The following is a 20,776-nucleotide window of genomic DNA, read 5'->3' as shown; positions in this document are numbered from 1 at the left end:
TATCTACATATCCATTGGTAACAGAGTTTGGGCTTTAGAGCCTTCGTTGATTCCCTGACACTTGTGCTAGACCCTCAGAGGCCGGCAGTTGGAGTTAGTGGCGTAAGCCCGTCGGTGATTTCGGACGATGTTAACATTGCAGCGGGTCTTCCAGCCGCTTAGACTTGATTGGGTACAGAGTACTTGCTAGATCTGCTCAGAAGTCCCACAAGCAGCAAGCAATGGCGAATGTGATTCATCTATCTGATCTGATAATGCTCCATGATCTTCGGTTGCACCTTAGCACGAAGCATGGCAGTCCTCCTTGAACCGAACACGAATATGTGCTATACACTTTAGTACTTATTCATTTATAACATCTAACAGAGCCCAAACCTCACTATGAGGGTGAAAGTGCGCGGGAGTGTTCAACTGATAGATTCTTGACGAACGCACGGCCTGTACCGCGCTATGCGAAATTTGCATGCGTTTACTGTAATTCGTGGTTCAACTTAAAGGGGAGCTCGTATTTACCGCGGCGATATTGGCCCGACATAGCCAGTTTCTTTAATTTTATAGAAGAGCCACCAGCATTGTCAGCCCACTCAGTCTTGCGCTGTGCTAAACTCCGAATAGAGGGACCCGCAATTTGCCGAAATTGATATTGTTTTCTTAATCCGTGAAGATACTCATAGGGTTATAAGTAGGGCCCTCGCAACCCTTGACCTTTTGGCCTTCAGAAGCACTAACTCGCGGTATATATATGCTAACAAAGGGCTCCTATTTAATTCTAACCTATCCGACCGTCAAACATACTAGACGACGAGACTAGATCAACTGGCATTTGCTCAACAATTTGGGACAACTACTATGCCCCTTTCTGAAAACCAGGCATTGGCAGGATTTAGTCCTAATACTGACAATCCTTATATAAAGAAGAACAGTGAAGGCCATACTATGTCCACGAAGGAGGATATCATCGATCGCCCTCCTGATGGAGGTGCTCTTGCCTGGTCTGTGGTGATTGGAGCTTGGTGCACCTCCTTCTGTAGCTTTGGATGGTTGAACAGTAAGCCTAGGGACTTTCACCTTGAAGGTATCATCGCTAACCGGCATCTTCATGCAAGGCGTGGGCATCTTCCAGGAATATTACCAGAGGAACTTACTGAAGCAATACTCAGCCAGTACCATCTCTTGGATACCATCGCTTCAGGTCTTCTTTATGTTAGCCTCGGTAAGCCATTCTTAACCTACAGTTTAGGTTACCGGCTAACTAGGAGTCAGGCTCCACCTATAGGATTTTTATATGACAGATATGGCCCACGATATATTGTCTTTGTTGGCACATTTCTTCATGTGTTTGGTCTGATGATGACCTCTATATCAAAAGAATATTACCAGATCCTTCTTTCTCAAGGTGTTTGCAGTGCTATAGGCGCTGCCGCCATTTTCCAACCAGGTCAGCATTCTTTCGTGCTTGTGCATAGCAGATGTCCGTGCTGACTGCCGTTAGCCCTCAGTAGTGTAAGCGGGTGGTTTGATACGAAGAGGGCAACTGCCTTTGGAATCTTATCGACCGGATCTAGCACTGGGGGTGTCATCTTCCCAATCATGGTGACCCATCTCATCGACCAAGTGGGATATGGATGGGCGATGCGTATTGCAGCCTTTATCATACTATTCCTACTTGTCATCGCCAACTTGACCGTCAAGACTAGACTACCCCCACAGCCCCAGGGCATTACCGCACAAGATCTTTCTCGTCCCTTGCGCGAACCTCCATTGGTAACTATTATGGGTGCCTATGCTATACTTACGTTTGGTGTCTATATTCCCATAAACTACTTGGTGGTTTCAGCGACTGAGCAGGGAATGTCTGTGGAACTGTCCCAATATTTGGTCCCTATCCTCAACGCAGCGAGGTAGGTGTATGAGCTTCTCGACTCTCCTTCATTGCTGACAGAGTTACTAGTTTCTTCGGACGGTTTGGAACAGGAGTCGTCGCTGATAGGCTTGGTCGCTATAACGTGTTCATCTTCGTCTGTGCTATGACAGGAATCCTGATTTTGGCCCTCTGGATTCCGGCATCGAGTAATGCACCAAGTATCGTCTTCGCAGCGCTATTTGGATTCTCTTCAGGAGCCTATGTATCCCTCTCACCCGCACTTATTGCTCAAATCTCCCCACTGAAAGAATTTGGGTATCGCAACGGTCTCATGTATCTCTCAGGCGCCATCCCGGGTCTCGTCACGAGCCCCATCGCGGGCGCGATATTAGCACGCGACCATGGCTCGTTTACAGGAGTGAAGATATATGGGGGAGTCTTTTGTCTTGTCGGCACGGTGCTCGTGGTTGTTGCTCGACTTATGAAGACTGGACCAAAGTTATTCGCCAAGTTTTAGTCTTAAGTTTCCTACTTATTGCGCCAGAGGGAGTGTGATGCACCCCTGTATAATAGATAGACTCATTTCCACTCATGATCGATAAGGATAATCAATAAATAAGGGATAAATTATTTACTTTGTTATTCCCAGGCCTTTTGTATCATCGCTCTCTGTCCATGTCCTCAGTTGGCTAGAACGCGCGATATTCTATGTTTACTGTCAGTATGTAAGAGTTAACTCCGAAAAACAAAGGAAAGGAGACCTTTCGACTCCTTCTTTAAGAGTATCTGGGTCGACGCAAAACACAAGGCGGAATCGCCCTGGGTTTGGCGCCCGATATTCTTCCCCGGTGGATATAATAACGCTTCCCTCGCTGAAGCGGCGCGAGAGTAATCGTTGCGCCGCCCACCCATCGCCATTGATTTCATGGAGGGGAAGGTGAGAGCTCAAATCCAGCCACAGAAAGAGACCGGCATCCCTGGGAGGCTATCAGAGAGATGGACGATAATGCCGGACTTGATATGGAACCTAGGTAAGGTAATCACGTACCCGTACGGAGAATAGCTGATCCCTTTTCGAGCGAGAAGGTCTTCTGCTAGTAAGCGACTCTGCAGCAGACAGTGATGTAACTTGTGTAAGAAGTTCGTAACAAAATCCTGGTCCTCAAGAAACTTTGCGGTCAAATCCGTTGAGAACTGGGATGGTGAGGAAAACCGACTGATGCCGAGTGATGAGCAACTGAGAGTGGAATTGGTCATAACGAGAACCAAATTTACCAAATGGCACGCGTTGCTTTTGTAAAATCCTCATTTTCAGATATGATACATCCTAATCTCATGCTACCGGCACCAAAGTCCTGTAAGGGCATTTTGTCATGTGTTTTATTTGACATGTATGGGGAATTTTGTCACAAACCTTGGACATGCCATGTAGAACATGAACCTGATTAGGATTAATGATTCCGTTGAAATCAATTGCTCGTACAGGTGTGAAGGTCTCTGGCTGACGATCCTCGCGTTCGTAAACGGAAAACCCGTATATCTCATCGCTGATTAAATGAATCCCCTTCGAGGCGCAGGGATATAGCAGCCCGATTAGGGTCTCGCGAGAGTAGCATTCGACCTGCCCAACCGCATTCTATTCTATGATTTTATATGCAAAGGGGTCATCACGATTAGAACTGACCCAGAGGATTGTGCGGGTTGCAAATCATCAATGCTCGGACATTGATTCCCCGCGCTTTCGCAGCTTCAAACCCAGCTCCAAATGCGAGCACACAGGCTGGCGAAATCTGTTCCGTATCTCCAACAGACACATATTCTAAATGTATGCTATGGTACAGGTCACGTTAGCCTCCGGTTCACCTCATCCTTACGCTTCGCTCACTTGGTTCTCATAGCTAGATCCCTGGAGAAAGCGCCATATACAGGTCTTCCAAGCATGGTAGCATCATCCTGGTCTGGATCGCAGAGTACCGAAGCGGAAGTTTCATTTAAATTTGTCACACCAGTTGCGAAGGTGATTTCCTCGGCGGTGATAGCCTTGGTTGGCTGGAAATGCGTATTTAAATGAGTAGCCATCGCACTCCGAAGACGCAGTGTGCCTGTATAGCCTTCTCCGTAGGCACAGCATCGTTTATCAAAGCGATTCTTGACCATCCAATGTTAGCATCCAGCATCGATAGTCACTGGTAGCAGTTCGTCTTACGTGATCGTTAATAAAGGCTGCGAGGTCGTCATGCATGAGCCACTACCCCTGTGTCAGTGCCGTATAGGACCGAGGCTCGGTCACCGAATCTTACATTTTCAGCATTGGCGAAACTGACGACTCCTTGTGGATTGGTAGTAGGGCTATATAGCTATTGCTCTCTATGAGTAAAGTCGATCGTTGCCCAGTGGGCTCCTCGTCCCGACAACATGATTCTCTCGACAGCTCACTTATTTTGGACTGTACGTACATGCAGTAATGGATTTTCAGGCGTAAGAGGGAATGAGTGGCTGAAGTACGCAGCTTGTTATATTGAGTATTCGGGGATATCTCCATCTCCATCACTTTCGCATCCCCAGGATTCATTGCGTGATTCGGTTTGATTGTGGCGTCGCACTAATCCAGCATTGATTGCTTTTCACAGCCAATAAGTTCCACTCTTAGTCTAGGACTGCCGATTGCAGGAATGTACGTCTCTTCTTCGGGTTAATTGGAATCAGGCTACCTCTCTCTGCCTAGATGATTCACATCTTTAGCCCTTGAAGGCTCTGGATTCTGTTGAGATAGGACTACATATTGAGATTCTTCCTCCTCTATTTACGCAGATCCACTGTTTTTGGTCCAATTCTATGTCCAGATCACATCCTGCATAAATCTATTAAAAAACTGCAGACCAACCATGTGACCTCTTTGCATTCCTTGGCAGGAATTTTATCAATAAACGATCCAAATTTAATTCAACGTCTTCTCTTCCCCGCTCGGCAACGCAATCGTGCGAACTGGAAATGTGGCTGTGGTCTCCTACCATTGCTTGCTTTTGGACCATACAACTCTTACTCCCTTCATGGCAGTTGGAGGATCGCAGGAGTATTGAGCCGGTCGTCACGATCAGGAATGGAACTCTAGTTGGCCGACAGAATGTCCATTACAATCAAGATTTCTTTCTTGGAATTCCATATGCCCAGCCACCCGTAGGAGAATTACGATACCAAAGTCCCCAGTCGCTGAATGAGTCGTGGGAGATCCCGAGGCTGGCAAAGACGTACGGATTCTGGTGTCACTCTGCACCTCTTTCTCTGCCGGGCTACACCCAGGAGGGATTCCCTCATGAGGAAAACGAGGACTGTCTAACAATAAATGTTGTCCGCCCGACTGGAGTGACCGCTTCTGCTCAGCTACCGGTCCTGGTGTATATCTACGGTGGCGGGTTACAAGAAGGGGGCAGCGCAGATCAGCGATACAACATGTCCTTCCTGGTCCGGGAGTCGGTCAAGATGGGCACTCCCACGATCGGAGTTAGCTTTAATTACCGAGTGTCTGGCTTTGGATTTCTGTCTGGTCGCGCTGTGAATGATTTTGGGGTCGCAAACCTTGGCTTATACGACCAACGAAAGGCGCTACATTGGATCAATGAGAATATTGCGGCGTTTGGCGGGGACCCGACTCAGGTCACTCTCCAGGGAGAGTCGAGTGGAGCTTTGTCGGTGGGATATCATCTCCTTGCATACGGTGGCCGGGACGATCGACTTTTCCGCGCCGCGATTGCGGAGAGTGGTGGCCCTCTTAGCTCGGCAGCCCTTATACCGCTGGACGAACAAGAGCTGATGTATCAAGATGTTCTCAACGCGACTGGATGTGCTGCTACAACAGAGACCCTCGACTGCCTACGGCAGGCACCGGTTGAGTCGCTTAAAGCTTCATTCCAGGGAAGATTCTTCTTCCCGGTGATCGACGGGAAATTTATCACTGGCTACCCCTCGAATGCCCTGAAGCAGGGGAAGTTCGTCAAAGTACCATTACTGATCGGATCCAACTTGAACGAAGGAACAGGATACATCGCTTCAGGGTCATTCGGCGCGGTGAATAGACCGGCAGACCTCAGAGCTGTGATCACCGGGTTTGGACCGGGGAAGTATCTTACCAAAAGAACACTGGCCGAGATAGTTAACAGATATCTTCAACTCCCTGTGGAGGAAGTTCAAGCGGACCTGGGAACAGTTCGCATGTCCCCTGGTCCGCAGTATGGCTGCCTCTATGGACACAGTACGTTCTATATTGGAGACTACCTAGTCAACGCCCCCAAGCGCTACAGTGCTCAGATGTGGGCTGAGCATGGAGCGGCCGTCTATAGCTATCTCTTTGACGTGGTTCCAAATGGCGTGTCGCCTCAGGTCCTCGGAGCGGCTCACTTTCAGGAGATCGCCTTCGTGTTCAGGAACTTTGCCGGAGTGGGATACACGATCCCTCCTCTGACTTCTTCTGACGAAGACGTCGAAACGCAATTAAGAGATGCAAGTCAACTGATGACCCGCATGTGGCTTAGCTTCATAACCACGTTATCACCAAATAATCATCAGAGTATGTCGGTTCCTTCCTGCCTACCATTTGGTGACTCACTGTATGCAGTTCCCGATCTTGAGGTCGAATGGCCCGTGTATCAGAAAGCGTCGTCGAACAATCTTGTCATTCGCCTTGAGAACGCTACGATCGAGGCCGATACCTGGAGGTCGAAGGCCATTCAACGTATCATAGACGCTTTTGATGAGTACAAATTTTAGATGCGTAGTCTCCTTTGCAGAATACAAAAAAAGTAGGTACTTGGTACTCGTTCGATTTTTATTTGGCTATGTACTATTTGCTAGCCCACCCTAGCATTCTGCCACCTCCCCATGCACCTAAGTATCTTGAAGGCGATTGCCGTGGGGATATGGCCTTCAAGCAGTGGGGTGAAGCAGAGTTGTAGATCGAGTAGTAGTGTGGGCGCAATGAAGCCCGAAGGATAGACGATTTTTTCCTCTACTCGCTCAACCACGAACTGGTCCCCAATCAGAACAACCTGTCTTTTCATCAGAGCAAGCGCTAAATGCCGTCCGACACAGCTTCTCGCGCCGTAAAAGAAGGCCAACATGTAACCAGCCACGGGAGCGCCGCCCTAACGCAATTTTGCGTCGGACGGGTCGGAACAGACCGGTTAATACGTCGTCCCAGGTGGAAGGTCCGCGTCAGAGCCCCAAAGATGATGCGCGTAGTTAATTGCTGGGGGACGGATGCCAATATGCGCGTCGGTCGGAACGAACCGTCCGTTTATCGTGGTGTCACGGATCGCCTCTCTCAGCAGTAGCGAGAACGTAGGATAAAAGTCGAGTGAGCTTCATGACTACTGCATTGAGCTGGAGTAACAGATCGTACTCCACCTCCCGAGGGAGTCATTGTCTGCTCTGGCTTTGTTTATCATCGAACCGTCGCCTGTGTTTTAGGGTAGAGTGCAAGATAATAAAGAGTCTGATTGAAGTGGAAATATACGCCCGTTGTGCTCTCAAGCAGAGCAAAGATGAGCCAAATCATATCTCTCAACAAGCTGTGTAGGCAGTCTTCGACATTAACAGTGATACGATACGGCTGCAGCTCCTAAAGCTTTTACGGTTGTAGTAGTCCCAACAGGACTCAGCAAGCGCCCATGTTCGGTCATGCCCCAGATATCGTTTTCGCCCTGTCTTGCATTCCGTTCTTCGACAGCACTCCATGCCACCAGCACCTTGCTTATACTTCCACAGCATACTACTTTTTTCCTTTCTTTCTTCTTTTCAATTGCCCATGTATTGCAACAATGATTTTCCACACCTATGATGTCGGCAATGTTAATAGACGGTGTGTGTTGACAGTAAATAGGATGCGCAGTGTTTAAGCTTTGATATATGAGGTTGGCGAGATGGGCCTGTCTATGCCTTCCCCAGGTGACATGTCAGTGGTACAGAGGCCAACCACACCATATCACAAATGGATACATCAAGCGTTATTCTAGTTCTTGATTGTGCAGTGAGATTTAACAGAGTAGAAAGTTTCAGGTGGAATTTTAACTTTCATGACGCTCGACGCACGACGCACATAGAAACTCCAATAGTCGTTATGTTTAGGGAATCTTTGCAGTACACGAGTCATTGGCTACCCTCTAGTTTCACATATCTTTTTTGGGTTTAAAGGATGGTAATGTTCTTCCTCATGGTATGTCCTGCATACAACGTTATCGCTCACATGCCCAATCCCAATATATACTAGAGTTAAGGGAGAGATTTGGAGCATAGGTGTTTTAAATCAAGGTCGATCTTGGATGTCTGCGGAAAACTAATCGGATTAGACGTACCGTAGTTATCTAAAGCTCTCCTCTACTACTCTTTTCTTGTGATCAAGTCTACAATTTCTTCTGAACAGAATCCTAGGGATGCTGCTTGAACGTGACGAGGGTTGAACCCCGATCAAAAGAGACCTAACCACATACGGACTAGCATGAAGAGCCTACCTGACCATCTGTTAAAGGCCCCCATGGCCGGATTGAAGACCGGCCCTAAGGAGAGAATAATATAGGACGGCAGTAGGGGGACCAGGGATATTCCTTGATGATTGATAGTTTCGTGGCTACCTTTTCTATATTTTCTGTCGGTCGAAAAGAAAAAAAAAGAAAGAAAGGGAGCAATATGTATCTATGCAGGTGGGTACACAACAGACCACATAGTGACCCACTCTTGCAGAAAGAGGTGAGACTGACAAAAGTACGGAATATGACTGGTTTGCACAAATTGCCTGCGAAAGCCGTAGACTACTCCCCTCTGCAACATAATTCTGAGGACTGGAATGTGCACAGACCATGTGCGTAGCGCGTAAATCACGATTGACTACGGCCGAAGGCTTGGGTACAATCGGGTTAGGTGTTGGTCAAGACTTTTTCGGCCATGGTACGATTCACAGTCAGACCGCCAAAATGAAGGCCAGCAAAACATTCAAACCATTATCTGATGGAGCTGGTGTAGCTCACGTGTAATGGGATTGATTGTCTTAAGGTCTAAATCTATCATACAGAGATTCCTTGGTGTTGTGGTCAGGTCACGTGGTTGCTGCCTTAGGCTCCCATAGGCTCTGACATTATCAAAGCGGGGTCTTGAGTGTACCAATATAGGATATAGCATAAGAGCTGCACTACGTAAGCCAAGTAAACACACCCAAGTCCGTTTGTGGCTGGCTGACACCCTTGTTGATGTCTTAGTTCTCTAGATGCACATTCTTCATAAATTAAGCAGGGTGATCGACTGGGCCCACCTGAAGTAAACCAATCCCAGACCCACTATAGTTAATAATTGCAGCGGGGATGTAACCCTCCTGTCGGTTTGTTGCCACTGCCCGTTCAGCTGAATGGTGGGAATTTACGTGGCTGAGTTCGATCACTAGGGCAGCAGGGGGTGGCAGCAGGGGGTGGCATAAGAACCAGGTGATGGCCCAAACCAGGCCTGGGTCCTCGCTGATGCCATAGTAGACTGTGGTCATCATGTCCATCATAGTCAACCTCTTTCTGGGGCTCGCTGGCCTCTATCTTCTGCAATGGGCGCTTGGGGATCGAAAGAAACAGGCACCTCTCCCACCGGGGCCGGCCTCAAAACCTATCATCGGGAATCTGTTGGACCTACCGCCGCCAGGCACCCTAGACTGGTTGCATTGGCTCAAGCATAAGGAACTTTATGGTAACTTGACGATCATCCCAGTCGTAAACGCGATATGTCAGAGTATTAGCTTATTACTTGCCCTTGTCGAAAAGGCCCGATTAGCTCTGTCACGATCTTCGGACAGACACTTATCATCATCAACGAATCTCAGGTCGCGGTCGATCTCATGGAAAAACGGTCGGGATTGCATTCCTCTAGACCTCATCTGCCTATTGCAGAAATGTACGACGGCGACGAAGACACTCTCCGACCAGGAAAAGAAACGGAGCTGACTGATATGGTAGAACCGATTGGCAGGATACACTGGGGTTGCTCCCATACTCGAACCGGTTTCGAGCGTATCGGAAAGCTTTGCATCAGGAGATGGGCACCGTTACTGCAATTTCAAAATATCACAGGGTTGTTGATATGGAAACCCATCGACTGCTATTCCGGGTACTTCAAAACCCAGACGACCTGATTCAGCATATCAGGAAGTAAACTTTTCCCCATATATAAAAAGCAAGCCCATGGACTAAACCATCTCTCTAGGGAAGCAGGTTCGATCATCCTGAGGATTGGATACGGTTATATCATCGAACCAGATGCGCGTGACCCTCTGATTGACCTGGTGGACAAGGCGATGGAAGACTTTTCGCAGCTGGTCCTTCCCGGGGCTTGGTTGGTGAATTTTATCCCAATGTGTATGAGGGCAACTCTCGATGTGAGAAAGTGTGCTGATGACAGGAAGTGAAATACCTCCCGAGCTGGTTCCCTGGTGGAGGCTTTCATGAAACCGCAAAAGCGTACAAGAATAGGGTAACAGCGATGAAGGATTTGCCCTACGCGTTTGTTCAACAACAAATGAAGCAGCACCGCAATATACCCAGCTACGTGTCAAGGCTTCATGAACAAGGCCACGTGGAACTGGGCTCGGAAGAGGAAATAGTGGCCAAGTGGTCTGCTCAATCACTTTATGGGGGAGGCGCGGAGACAGTACGATTCACATTGAAACGGGGGTTCCATGCAGGAGCTAACCATTCGTATAGTCCGTCTCTTCGCTAGCGTGCTTCTTTCTCGCCATGACGCTCTATCCAGATGTCCAGAAGAAGGCCCAGGCGGAAATTGACCATGTGGTGGGCACTGGCCGTCTACCCGGCTTCTCTGACCGTGACAACCTCCCTTATATCAATGCTGTCGTGAAGGAGGTTCTCCGATGGCACCCGGTGACCCCGTTGGGGGTCTCACACGCATCCAGTGAGGATGATATGTTCCAGGGCTATCTGATACCCAAGGGCGCAATCTTGGTTCCAAATATCTGGTGAGTGAGCGAGCCTTCATATTACCCTAACACTCTCCACTCACATACCATATGTTGATAGGGCATTTGCTCATGATCCTAATCGATATCATGATCCCATCGAGTTCAAGCCGGAGCGCTTCCTAGGGGAAGATGGTCGAACGCCCGAATATGATCCACACTTGCTCTCATTTGGTTTTGGGCGCCGGATTTGCCCAGGACACCACCTGGCTTCAGCGAATCTCTACCTGGCTATTGCACGAGTGTTGGCGGCGTTCACCATGAGCAACGCGATCAGAGATGGGAAAGAGGTCCCGGTCCAGGCAGAATTCTTGACGGGGGTCATCAGTCACCCGGCCCCATTCGAGCTCAGCATTCAGGTCCGCAGCCCCGAACACGAGGCTCTCATTCGAGCGGTTGAGAAGATCTTTCCGTGGGAGAAGAGCCACGCCGAGGAACTTGCACATTCAACCGCCTGAATTGTGTTAAGAGAGGATTAGAACGCGTCCCATGCGGAGGAGTACGTCTGGTTAGGATTATATGTATACTTTCTCATAGCTGTAGACAAGCCAAGACAGAGTATCCAAGCACCCTTCGCGATTCCTCGCGTGCTCGGTGTGATTCTGACCACTCTATACATCGCATACTCCATCTAAAGTGTACACTAGTTACTCCACCCTTGGTGCAATCTTGGAAGAGAAATGACAGGCTTTCATGATGTCATTCTACAGCCTTTCATCTTCTAATAAAGATCCTCTAAAGGATGCTGCGGGAAGCCGTCTTGGCTGCGACATGGCTGGAGGACGGGGAAAATTGCAACATCCGTACACTCTGGGCTGAGAGACTTGGCAAAATGGAGAAAGAGGGAATAAATCCCGCTGGACAGAATTCCTCTAGGTGGGATTTAAGGTTACAGAAACGCTCATCACTGTGGAGAAACACGACTATCTGCGGGATTCATGCCGCCAGTTAGGTCTGGGCAGCACCGGGAGGGTAACTTATTCCGCCTGTAGGGGAGAGTCCTGTCGGCTCTTGATCGTCGACTTCTACTCCAGGCTAGTAGTGTTTCCTGGGGTACATTGAGGCGACATGATTGGTCTTGGACTATCTACCCCACGGGGTGAGATAGAGCAGTGGAGAAGAAGGGACCGAGATTCGTCTGGAGCTAAAGGCATATCAACCCATGGATTAAAAGGCATCATGCATCCCCGGTCGCCATTATGCAGCTTTGACATCGAAGCACCATCTCTAAATACTTCTCTCTTTCTCCCTCATATACCCACTTTGTTTGGCCGACTTTTCCCTTTCCTGTCCATCCACAGCCTGCCCGCTTTGCACAATGTCGCCAAACCAGTTGGATGATTCGTACGAGAAAGAAAAAGCGGAACAAGTGGAGCACGTCGACACGATAGACGCCGAAAAGGGGCATCTCCAGGATGTCTCGGAACTGAGTGGTATTGAAGACACGGCAGCTTCCAAGGCCGCGTGGCTGATCTCAGTCACTGTCTCCATTGGAGGCCTTTTATTTGGTAAGTCTTCTACATCTCGGTTGGGGAGTAAACCAACATCCTGTATAGGCTACGACACCGGCTATATTTCTTCGGTGCTAGTGACAATTGGAACGTCCCTGGGGCATACTTTGAGCTCCAGCGAGCAAGAGCTCGTCACCTCATTGACGAGCGGCGGTGCCTTGGTTGGTGCAGTAGGGGCAGGTCTTACTGCAGATCGTTTTGGCCGTCGCTGGCCCATCTGGGGGGCATGTATCCTGTTTGTGCTGGGAACTGTTCTTCAGACATGTTCCTACTCGGTGGCCCAGTTCGCGGTTGGACGGTTTGTTGTCGGTCTCGGCGTCGGAAGCGCTGCCATGGTTGTCCCTCTGTACAGTATGTTCATGGACTCAATTTGATGGTGTTATTGGGACATGCTAACCCATCTACAGTCGGTGAAATAGCACCGGCTCAATATCGAGGCCGTATGGTAGCCTTCAACAACATGAGCGTTACCTTTGGTCAGTTGCTGGCCAGCGCGATCGGTGCCGGGTTTGCCCAGGTCGAAGGGGAAGCATGGCGAGCGACCGTCGGTATTGGTGCTGTACCACCCCTTGCCCTGGGCGTCCTTCTCTTTCTTTGCCCCGAGTCGCCTCGACAACTAGTCTCACACGGTGATAATGCGGGCGCCGACGCTGTGCTCCGACGCATCTATCCGCAATCCACCGCAGAACAACGCCAGGCCAAGATTCAATCAATCGAACTGTCACTTCAGGAAGCCACCACTGGATTATCCGATGAAGCGCTTTGGGTAACAGTTAAACGTGTCTTCACCACCCCTGCAACTGGCCGTGCCGTGCTGACTGCGTGTGTGGTTATGGCGATCAGTCAGCTGGGAGGCTTCAACACCTTGATGTATTACGCCTCCACACTGTTCTCCATTGTTGGATTCAACAACCCCACAGCTGTGGGCATCACTGTGTCAGGAACTAATTTCGTCTTCTCGATAGTCAACCTCTTGTTGGTGGACAGATTCGGAAGACGCATTATATTAACGACGACCGTTCTCGGCATGTCTATCTGCATGCTGATCACGGCCGTAGCGTTCCACTACATTCCAGTCAACTTGAAGACCTTAAAAGTGGAAAGTGACGCAGTTGGCTGGCCCGGGACAGTGGTCCTTGTCACCATTATCTGCTATGTGGCCTGTTATTCTTCCGGTGTCGCGACTATTGCGTGGATTGGAACCGAGCTGATTCCACTCGAGGTGCGAGCTATTGGAACGATGATGGTATGTTCCTCTCTTTCCTTTTTGAGCATGATTCACCATCTGTATATTCCGTACGACTAACACAGCACTTAGAATACGGTTACTTGCTGGAGCACCAACATTATCATAGCCTCGACCTTCCTCTCCATGATGAAGGGCATGACACCGAGCGGTGCATTTGGCTTCTACACGGGTATCTGTTTCTTTGGTTGGGTATTCGTTCTGCTATTCTTCCCGGAATGCAAGGGCATGCCTCTGGAGGCCATCCGAGAAGTCTTCAGCAATGGCTTCGGGGTGCGCTACTCGAAGCATGGCAGAAAGGCCATCACAACGAGGCAAAGTCCACTACAATCACCTCATTTAGCCATTGAAATGTCAGTAGCAGACATAGAATCTTTTTCATCCACAGGAAGGCAGCTAGAAGTCTTCAAAGAAATAAGTGAAGATATATACTGTCTAGTCTGTCAACTTAAGCCTTTATGAAGCCGGACGACCTCAACTGATGCTTGTTGTACGAAAGAAAAAAAGGATATAGTAGCAGAAAAAGAAACAAATTTCTAGGAATTTCAACCATCCATAGCTGTCAACCTGCGCATATTTACCTTATGTACTTCTCGATTCCACTTTCACCCCCCAATGCTGCGTTCGTGTTATCATCGCATGCTGGCTGTCGTCGCTCCCTACACTTCCTCAATCCATTTCACCAAACGTACGTTGCCTTTGTAATTTCCCATTTCCCTCTGCAGGAGCTATCGAATTAGGCTCGCCCGCCGAGATCCTTGTAATGGTGTGCGGTTGGTATTTTCGATCATGTCGACTACACCCCGACCACTGTTCGACACTGGCCCTTTCCCCTCGCGGATCTAATGGCTTGAGCGCATAAGTCCCGTTGGAATTGTTGCTATTGTCAGGGTCAGTGGTCATATTTGTGGTTGCGCCCAGATTCATATCGAAGGCCTGCAGGAACTTGCGCAGACAGGGAAATGTAGCGGCCATTAGCGAAAAGTGCATCGTGACTTCGGACACTATCACGGCTTTGGTAATGGCGAAAGTCCTATCGCCACGGAGGTCTTTGTCGGTCATGCGTCTCAACAGTATCAACCGGAAGATGGTGGGAATGACGACCCTAGGTGAAGGCAGCACGATACAGTGAGTCGAGGGCTGCTCGCATGCGGAAAAGAGATCTAGCCACATACAAGAGCTGCAGAGAGAACGCCATCAGGACAGTAATCTTGGCCGACATGCGCGCCTGAAGACCCCAGATTATCATGATAATCAGACCGGGAATCAGGAGTTGAATTAAAATATTACCAACCTCAATCACTGTCCATCAAATAACCTTGATAACCGTGAACAGAGTTAGCATTCCACCAGGTCATCAAATCTGAATAAAGGGTAGACTATACCATGGTGTGACAATGGTCTGTTCTAAACTCCTAAGGCCTTAAGAGCTGACATTGGAACGCTGCCACAAAGACCGAGATAACTCCCTAAAGTACGGCTAAACCGGTAAGTATATAACTTGCCTGTACCTCAGCGTGCTTCACAGTGAGCCGTGATATGAGTAATGCTAAGGAGACTTTGGAGGAACAGACAACAATGGGATATAAAACCCAGGCTATATAGATCCCCTAGGCGGCGGCCACGTTGTCAACCCTTCAGTAAAAACGGAGCTGTCACGAATAGATGGATACTTACTTTTAACCCGAGGTCGGCGCGAGTAGGCGCGAGTAACTCCTCTCGCTTACCAATGCCATGGAAAACAGCATAAAGCATGATTGATGTCTGCGGTACTCCAACAATCTTTGTGTATGTCAATAAATGGCTAGTTAGTCTTTGGCAATTAAGATTATAGTTGAGAAGAATTCATCTACCGTTCCGAACAGAGCGACTGCGTCGTCGAAGCCGAGTGGAGAAGTGAGACACAGTTGTAGATACATTCGAATCGCAATGATGAAGATAGACTAGATCACTCCGACTAAGGCGGCAATAAAGATGAAGGTGACATGGTTATGCGGTGTAACCTCTAGGGAAGAGCCATCCCAACCGAATCACAAGTTATTGCCACGGTAGCGTATAATCCAATGGTTTCAGAAACTAAAGGCAACGAACGCATATACACTCCTAGTTTCTAACGAGGGCACGTAGGGCAAGGGATCCTAAATACTGTGTACAAATGCTGGGCCGGATCAGAAGGTCAAAGCGGTACCGACGAACGATTTATTCGAGATCACCGAGTGTTACCAGACATTGACCGATGTCTTCTGTTAAATGGGACAGTATAGTGTGATTGATCGAGCCATAGCCAGAGCAGCTTCGTCTGGGGTGTATCTTTACAGTGGGATAGTGGAGAAACTGCGCCTCCCCTAGAAGGGATCCCCGTGCCGTGCCGTCTTATCCTGGCTCAGCATATCGACCATATCGCTAGGTGTGCTATAACGGAAATTCATCTTTCAACTCTGTCTCTCCTTACATACACCCAGGGGCATTGAAGCCTCCCAGATGTGCCCGATAGGAATAGCTTCTCCATGATTGGAATGACCGAAAAGGAAGGGCTTCCAGAGAATTGGCCACCATGCCTCTCATATTCTTCGTCCAGAGGTTATGTAGTACAGCCAGTATCCCGGAATGGCCAGGCTTTCTTTCCTAGGATCCCTGAATGTTAATTGTCACATTGTGCAGGCGCTACGCCGTTTCCCTTGGCCACCAGACGCCATCCATTAGATCACTTGCAATATACTCTACTTAATCTCCGCCCGAATTTACCAAAACCAATTTCCCATTGTAGTCCTGTACGGTCCCATGCTACGGTATGGCGAAGTGACACTGTCCACCCGGTCTACGTATGCAGTGATTGCGCTCGATTCTCAGGTCTCCGTTTAGGGGTTCGACTGCACAGTTCGACTGACAGTTCGACCTGTAACCTACACCTCCCCTTTCGATCTCGACCAACACATGAGATCCCTACAACTTTACTTCCAAGCCTTCATGCGACAAACAGAAATTAATATCTTGTCAAACTGCATTATCCGTTGACAAGACGGCAAGCGATCATCATGAACTGAAGGAAATCGAAGCGGATCGTCCCCCCGGGCAGGTCCTAACCGAGAGAGGCAAGGGGGATGTCTCGATATAGGCATACCGAATGAGGCTAAAAAGGGATTTACATGAACGATCAGAGGGATACGCAACGCATGGACAAAAAGCAGGAACTCCGGGTTAGTATACACCGCGCCGATATCAACTGCTTTATGTGACTAACGATTGTAGAGGAACTTCCGGCTTGTCAGCACCATTGGCTTCACATCATTTTTTATGGGAACCTGGGAAGTATTGTTGACGTATGTGAGTGAGAAGCAGGTGCTTGCGAGATACTTGGCTGACTTGCAGAGAGATCAAACAACCAAGGCTTGAGGGCAGGCGGACGACCGGGTCTGTTTTGGTCGCTTGTCTGGTCGTACTGCGGCCAAACGTTCATTGTTCTTTCTATGGCAGAGATGTCCTCTATGTGAGTTTAACGAACCCATCGCTGGCGCTCGTGAAATCTAAGTATTGTTTTAGGGCAACTACCGCGGGTGGCCAGTACCATGTGAGTAGTCTAGGCGTTGCCATCTCGCAAGCTAAGTTTTCCCATCAGTGGGTGTCGGAGTTTGCGCCTAGGAAATATCAAGGCTTTCTTAGCTATGTCGCGGGTGTGGAACCCATTCTATGTCAGCCCCGGTGGGATCATCATCCATACTGATGCAGGATAGGCTGGTTTTCGACCCTAACTTGGCAAAACTTTATAGCTCGCGCCTGCTACCTAATTGGAATAATAGTGCAAGGGTTGATATATCTGGGAGATAGCGCCTACATACCTGCTCGCTGGCAAGCAACTCTCCCCATCATCGCGGCCCCCGTCGGTGTTTCCATTTTCAACATCTTTGCTGCGAAGCATTTACCACTGGCAGAAGGTATATTTGTTACCTGTCATTTATTCGCCTTTATTTCTATTATCGTCACACTTCTTGTCGTTGCTCCCAAGGTATCAGCCGCAAAGGTTTTCACAGGATTCACGGATTACGGCGCCGGATGGCCAAACATATAAAATGGACAGTCATGGTGGGCCAGGTGACGGGGTCATTTACTGTTTTAGAAGAGAGTCTGGATAATTTTCTCTCATACCAATACCTACTGACGGTGTCCCTGAATAGCGTCTGATTCGGTAGCACACATGGGTAAGCCTCTTAAAGAACTCACTGTGTGACATTAAAACCTAACTTTTGGAAAAGCTGAAGAGATTGAGAATGCTAGCATCATTGTACCACAGTTGATGGTATGGGCGTTTGTATTCAATATACCACCTACATTTGCTGTGCTCCTCGCATATCTCTTTACTATGCCGGATGTCCAAGAAGCCCTTGACTCCTCCACTAGTTATCCATTCATCCATGTCTTCCTCAAGGGGGTGGAGAACGCCACTAGTGCGATGGTGATGGTTGCCATAATTCTTCTCTTGCTCATCATGGTTACTATTAGCGGCCTGGCCTCAGAATCACGTCAGACATTTGTATTTGCGCACGACCAAGGCTTGCCTTTCTCTAGCTTTTTAGGGACTGTAAGTGTTTTAAGTATATCCCTGATCAGTAACAGGTCGAATTGGAAGAGTCGCTGACCACATAACCTGTATAGGTTCACCCAACGCTCCACATTCCTGCCAATTCAATCATATTTACCTTCATGTTCTCGCTTGCAATGTCGCTGACCAATATAGGCTCGACGGTGGCATTCAATGCACTGGTGTCACTATCTACTGTTGCCCTCATGGCAACGTATCTTATTTCCTTTACTTGTCTTATTCTGCGGCGCGTTTATTGTAACCCACCACTGCCACCATGCCGGTGGTCGCTTGGCCGCTTTGGCCTACCAGTGAATAAATACCCTGGCCGCGGTGTATGCTGTGTGGGCCTTGTTCTGGAGTTTCTGGCCCATTCTCCATGATGCGAGTGCCGTGAATTTCAATTGGGCTCCAGTCCTGTTTGTTGGTGTCATGGGAGCCTCGACCGTGGTATACTGGTTACACGCCAGGAAGGTGTATGAGGGAACCGTTGCCATCGTTGAGGGTGGGAAGTACTAGTAATACTATAGTTTAAGTGCAGGTGAGGCGCCAGTACCTTCATTGCGGGTCTCAGATAAGTACTCATTCTGCCCTTGCTACGCACCATGCGACATCCTTGATTCGGCGGTCTTGAAACAATTACTCGTACCTCGAGCCTTTCTCTATCAATAGCCTTTTAGGAATCTTTTCCATAGAATCGTTATCATTTGTTGTTCAGTATATCAACTTTCGCTTTCGGATTTCTCTCGTCTCTATCCTTCGTGTAGAAAAGTTCGTTCCAAGCTAGACTGACATGCTATATATATAAAGATATCAATACTTCTCTCCTCGTACATTAATATTTCAATTCAACATTAATGACCAGTGAACATTTGATTTTCTTTGTCCATAACAAATATCAAGGAACGGTATAAAACAGGGACATGGCGAATGCTAGGATGAAAATGAAAGCAGTATCTGTTGATCTCATATCATCCGGCCTCAGAACTCAGACCTGCGAAGCTCAAAGATCTAGTGGAATCTTGAGGGCTTTCCAAGAGTATCACATAGATGGGACCCAAGGCTCGCTATCGCCAAATTTATCGACCGTCAGTCCTGCCCTGCCGGGATCTCTAAACCCGGCTTCCAATTGCCGAGTGTAGGAGATTTTACGCAGTCGTTGAGATTCTCGTGGTGTAAGTTGCAGCTAAAGAGATTAGCGATTGGAATTATCCTTCACGCTTCAAATCGCGGTCGATATACTCACATATATTTCCACACCCAGAGCATGAATAAACATCGCTAGCCAAAGCGCCATTCCAAAGTTGATATTTAGCGCAGTCCCAAGCTCATCCGGAGAGCCGTTCAAGTCACCTAAGACCAGAACGTTTTGGGCCGGGTGAGACCCGTTGTAAAAGCTGGCGCAATCGGGATATCGAGCGAGTGCGACTTCCGTTCCAAAGAGGTAGTCAATCTTGTCACACGGTTGTGCCATGTAATACTTTGGTGCGATGGAGATGATAGCCGAAGATGCGATAAGGATTACACGGGTGGTGATGATGCATCCCATCTGTTGATCAATGAGCACTAACAAAAACGAAGACGTTATATCCTACAGTGGGGGCAGCCTTACATAGAAGAATGTCCGCAGCATCCAAGCTCGATGTTGTTCCAGCTGTAGTCGCTTGACGTTGTAATACGCCATGCCAATCGCTGCCGTTGAGAGAATTACCAGGAGACCCACGGCAGCCTGCGTAGGCATGAGTCCACCGAACGAGTGTCTTGCGATGATCAAGGCCCCAGCATTAGAGATTAGGACAAGGAGGATTACGATGTAGCCATTGACCCGGTGGAATAGGATAGCCTTGTACCTAATGGCTGGTATAAACTGGAAGAAGGCAAGGAAGGCGGCCGCTGCGTTGACGTGAGTCCTTGTTTAGATATAACGTGGTCCTGGTGAGTAGACATACGAAGAATGCAGCCGAGATGCAGGTACAGCCCAACGTATCCCAATCCCTTGTAGTAAAAACATTCCCCCGGGGCTGCATTTTTGCAGAACGTTGAGAAGTCTAAGTATTGCAGGCGAGCAAGGGTGAATCCCATCCATGCCCCCGCAAAGATAAAGACTGAATCACAGTGAGCCTCTTGTAACTGCTTTGGTTCAGGCGATAGCCAGCTTTGACATACATAAAGTGAAGTTATAGCCTTTTTTGAACCCCAACGTGTTGTATACCTTTCGAACCCTTTCAGCTATGGCTGTGGAAGTAGGAAATGCGACAGTAGGCATGATTAAGTCACGTAAGTGCGTAGTACAATTTCAGGTTAACTGCTATTATGGGGCCAATGTGAGGCAAAATGTATGTACGAATCTCCGTTCCTGCTTCTAGAGGTGCGATCCATCGTCCCTTTATACCACCTGGGACCCATCATCTCAAGGCACCAAGTTTAGAATACCTTCTGAGCCTTATTCGTTGTGCCTTGCTCGAGGTGAGTTAAGCTCAGCCGCAGGATACCTGAGCAGCAGGCAACATAATATCATCCTGGCTACTAAATCAAGAAACCTTTTGCGCTTACAAGCAAACATTCTGTGTGGCTCATATAC

At 48.5% G+C, this 20,776-nt stretch overlaps 9 protein-coding genes across 9 annotated transcripts; 5 read left to right on the top strand and 4 right to left on the bottom strand.

Annotated features, from left to right (window-relative positions):
- Positions 1-122: 122 nt before the first annotated feature.
- BDW43DRAFT_288038 (uncharacterized protein) lies at positions 123-780 on the bottom strand. The gene is made up of 3 exons (XM_032043229.1): positions 756-780; positions 376-683; positions 123-326 (listed from the first exon to the last, which is right to left on the bottom strand). Exons 2-3 carry the CDS (start codon positions 463-465, stop codon positions 240-242), a joined length of 177 nt encoding a protein of 58 aa, XP_031896475.1. The 5' UTR covers positions 466-683; positions 756-780; the 3' UTR covers positions 123-239.
- A 156-nt stretch (positions 781-936) lies between these two features.
- Positions 937-2,381, top strand: BDW43DRAFT_303041 (MCT family MFS transporter; the record flags this gene model as incomplete). Its single annotated transcript, XM_032045358.1, has 5 exons — positions 937-1,048; positions 1,107-1,213; positions 1,264-1,438; positions 1,493-1,901; positions 1,952-2,381. 5 exons carry the CDS (start codon positions 937-939, stop codon positions 2,379-2,381), a joined length of 1,233 nt encoding a protein of 410 aa, XP_031896474.1.
- Positions 2,382-2,495: 114 nt separating this feature from the next.
- Positions 2,496-4,436, bottom strand: BDW43DRAFT_314835 (pyridoxal phosphate-dependent aminotransferase; the record flags this gene model as incomplete). Its single annotated transcript, XM_032047916.1, has 10 exons — positions 2,496-2,570; positions 2,634-2,841; positions 2,913-3,080; positions 3,140-3,219; positions 3,279-3,500; positions 3,589-3,694; positions 3,750-4,012; positions 4,071-4,112; positions 4,165-4,213; positions 4,321-4,436. 10 exons carry the CDS (start codon positions 4,434-4,436, stop codon positions 2,496-2,498), a joined length of 1,329 nt encoding a protein of 442 aa, XP_031896473.1.
- A 224-nt stretch (positions 4,437-4,660) lies between these two features.
- BDW43DRAFT_187501 (Alpha/Beta hydrolase protein) lies at positions 4,661-6,957 on the top strand. Its single transcript, XM_032038968.1, has one exon. The coding sequence runs from the start codon at positions 4,856-4,858 to the stop codon at positions 6,626-6,628; it is 1,773 nt and encodes a 590-aa protein (XP_031896472.1). The 5' UTR covers positions 4,661-4,855; the 3' UTR covers positions 6,629-6,957.
- Positions 6,958-9,227: 2,270 nt separating this feature from the next.
- BDW43DRAFT_288028 (cytochrome P450) lies at positions 9,228-11,577 on the top strand. Its single transcript, XM_032043228.1, has 7 exons — positions 9,228-9,580; positions 9,655-9,784; positions 9,847-10,038; positions 10,094-10,245; positions 10,293-10,537; positions 10,591-10,862; positions 10,924-11,577. Exons 1-7 carry the CDS (start codon positions 9,388-9,390, stop codon positions 11,318-11,320), a joined length of 1,581 nt encoding a protein of 526 aa, XP_031896471.1. The 5' UTR covers positions 9,228-9,387; the 3' UTR covers positions 11,321-11,577.
- Positions 11,578-12,180: 603 nt separating this feature from the next.
- BDW43DRAFT_322107 (general substrate transporter) lies at positions 12,181-13,969 on the top strand (the record flags this gene model as incomplete). Its single annotated transcript, XM_032049488.1, has 5 exons — positions 12,181-12,370; positions 12,419-12,724; positions 12,781-13,619; positions 13,692-13,871; positions 13,916-13,969. The coding sequence occupies 5 exons, from the start codon at positions 12,181-12,183 to the stop codon at positions 13,967-13,969; spliced, it is 1,569 nt and encodes a 522-aa protein (XP_031896470.1).
- On the bottom strand, positions 13,877-15,538 carry BDW43DRAFT_322105 (uncharacterized protein; the record flags this gene model as incomplete). The annotated part of the gene is made up of 8 exons (XM_032049487.1): positions 13,877-14,278; positions 14,312-14,724; positions 14,795-14,913; positions 15,005-15,021; positions 15,055-15,088; positions 15,131-15,229; positions 15,297-15,401; positions 15,473-15,538. 8 exons carry the CDS (start codon positions 15,536-15,538, stop codon positions 14,202-14,204), a joined length of 930 nt encoding a protein of 309 aa, XP_031896469.1. The 3' UTR covers positions 13,877-14,201.
- A 1,227-nt stretch (positions 15,539-16,765) lies between these two features.
- BDW43DRAFT_303036 (amino acid permease-domain-containing protein) lies at positions 16,766-18,714 on the top strand (the record flags this gene model as incomplete). Its single annotated transcript, XM_032045357.1, has 11 exons — positions 16,766-16,816; positions 16,869-16,939; positions 16,993-17,106; positions 17,160-17,187; positions 17,236-17,290; positions 17,351-17,566; positions 17,695-17,739; positions 17,792-17,815; positions 17,870-18,195; positions 18,270-18,481; positions 18,558-18,714. The coding sequence occupies 11 exons, from the start codon at positions 16,766-16,768 to the stop codon at positions 18,712-18,714; spliced, it is 1,299 nt and encodes a 432-aa protein (XP_031896468.1).
- A 523-nt stretch (positions 18,715-19,237) lies between these two features.
- Positions 19,238-20,461, bottom strand: BDW43DRAFT_314831 (uncharacterized protein; the record flags this gene model as incomplete). Its single annotated transcript, XM_032047915.1, has 5 exons — positions 19,238-19,381; positions 19,442-19,744; positions 19,808-20,088; positions 20,145-20,300; positions 20,362-20,461. The coding sequence occupies 5 exons, from the start codon at positions 20,459-20,461 to the stop codon at positions 19,238-19,240; spliced, it is 984 nt and encodes a 327-aa protein (XP_031896467.1).
- Between the last annotated feature and the right edge of the window lie 315 nt (positions 20,462-20,776).

Source organism: Aspergillus alliaceus (genome assembly GCF_009176365.1).
Source record: "Aspergillus alliaceus strain CBS 536.65 unplaced genomic scaffold BDW43scaffold_51, whole genome shotgun sequence".
Taxonomy (NCBI): domain Eukaryota; kingdom Fungi; phylum Ascomycota; class Eurotiomycetes; order Eurotiales; family Aspergillaceae; genus Aspergillus; species Aspergillus alliaceus.
Note: the sequence above shows the minus strand (reverse complement) of the source record. Positions and strands in the feature narration are given on the sequence as shown.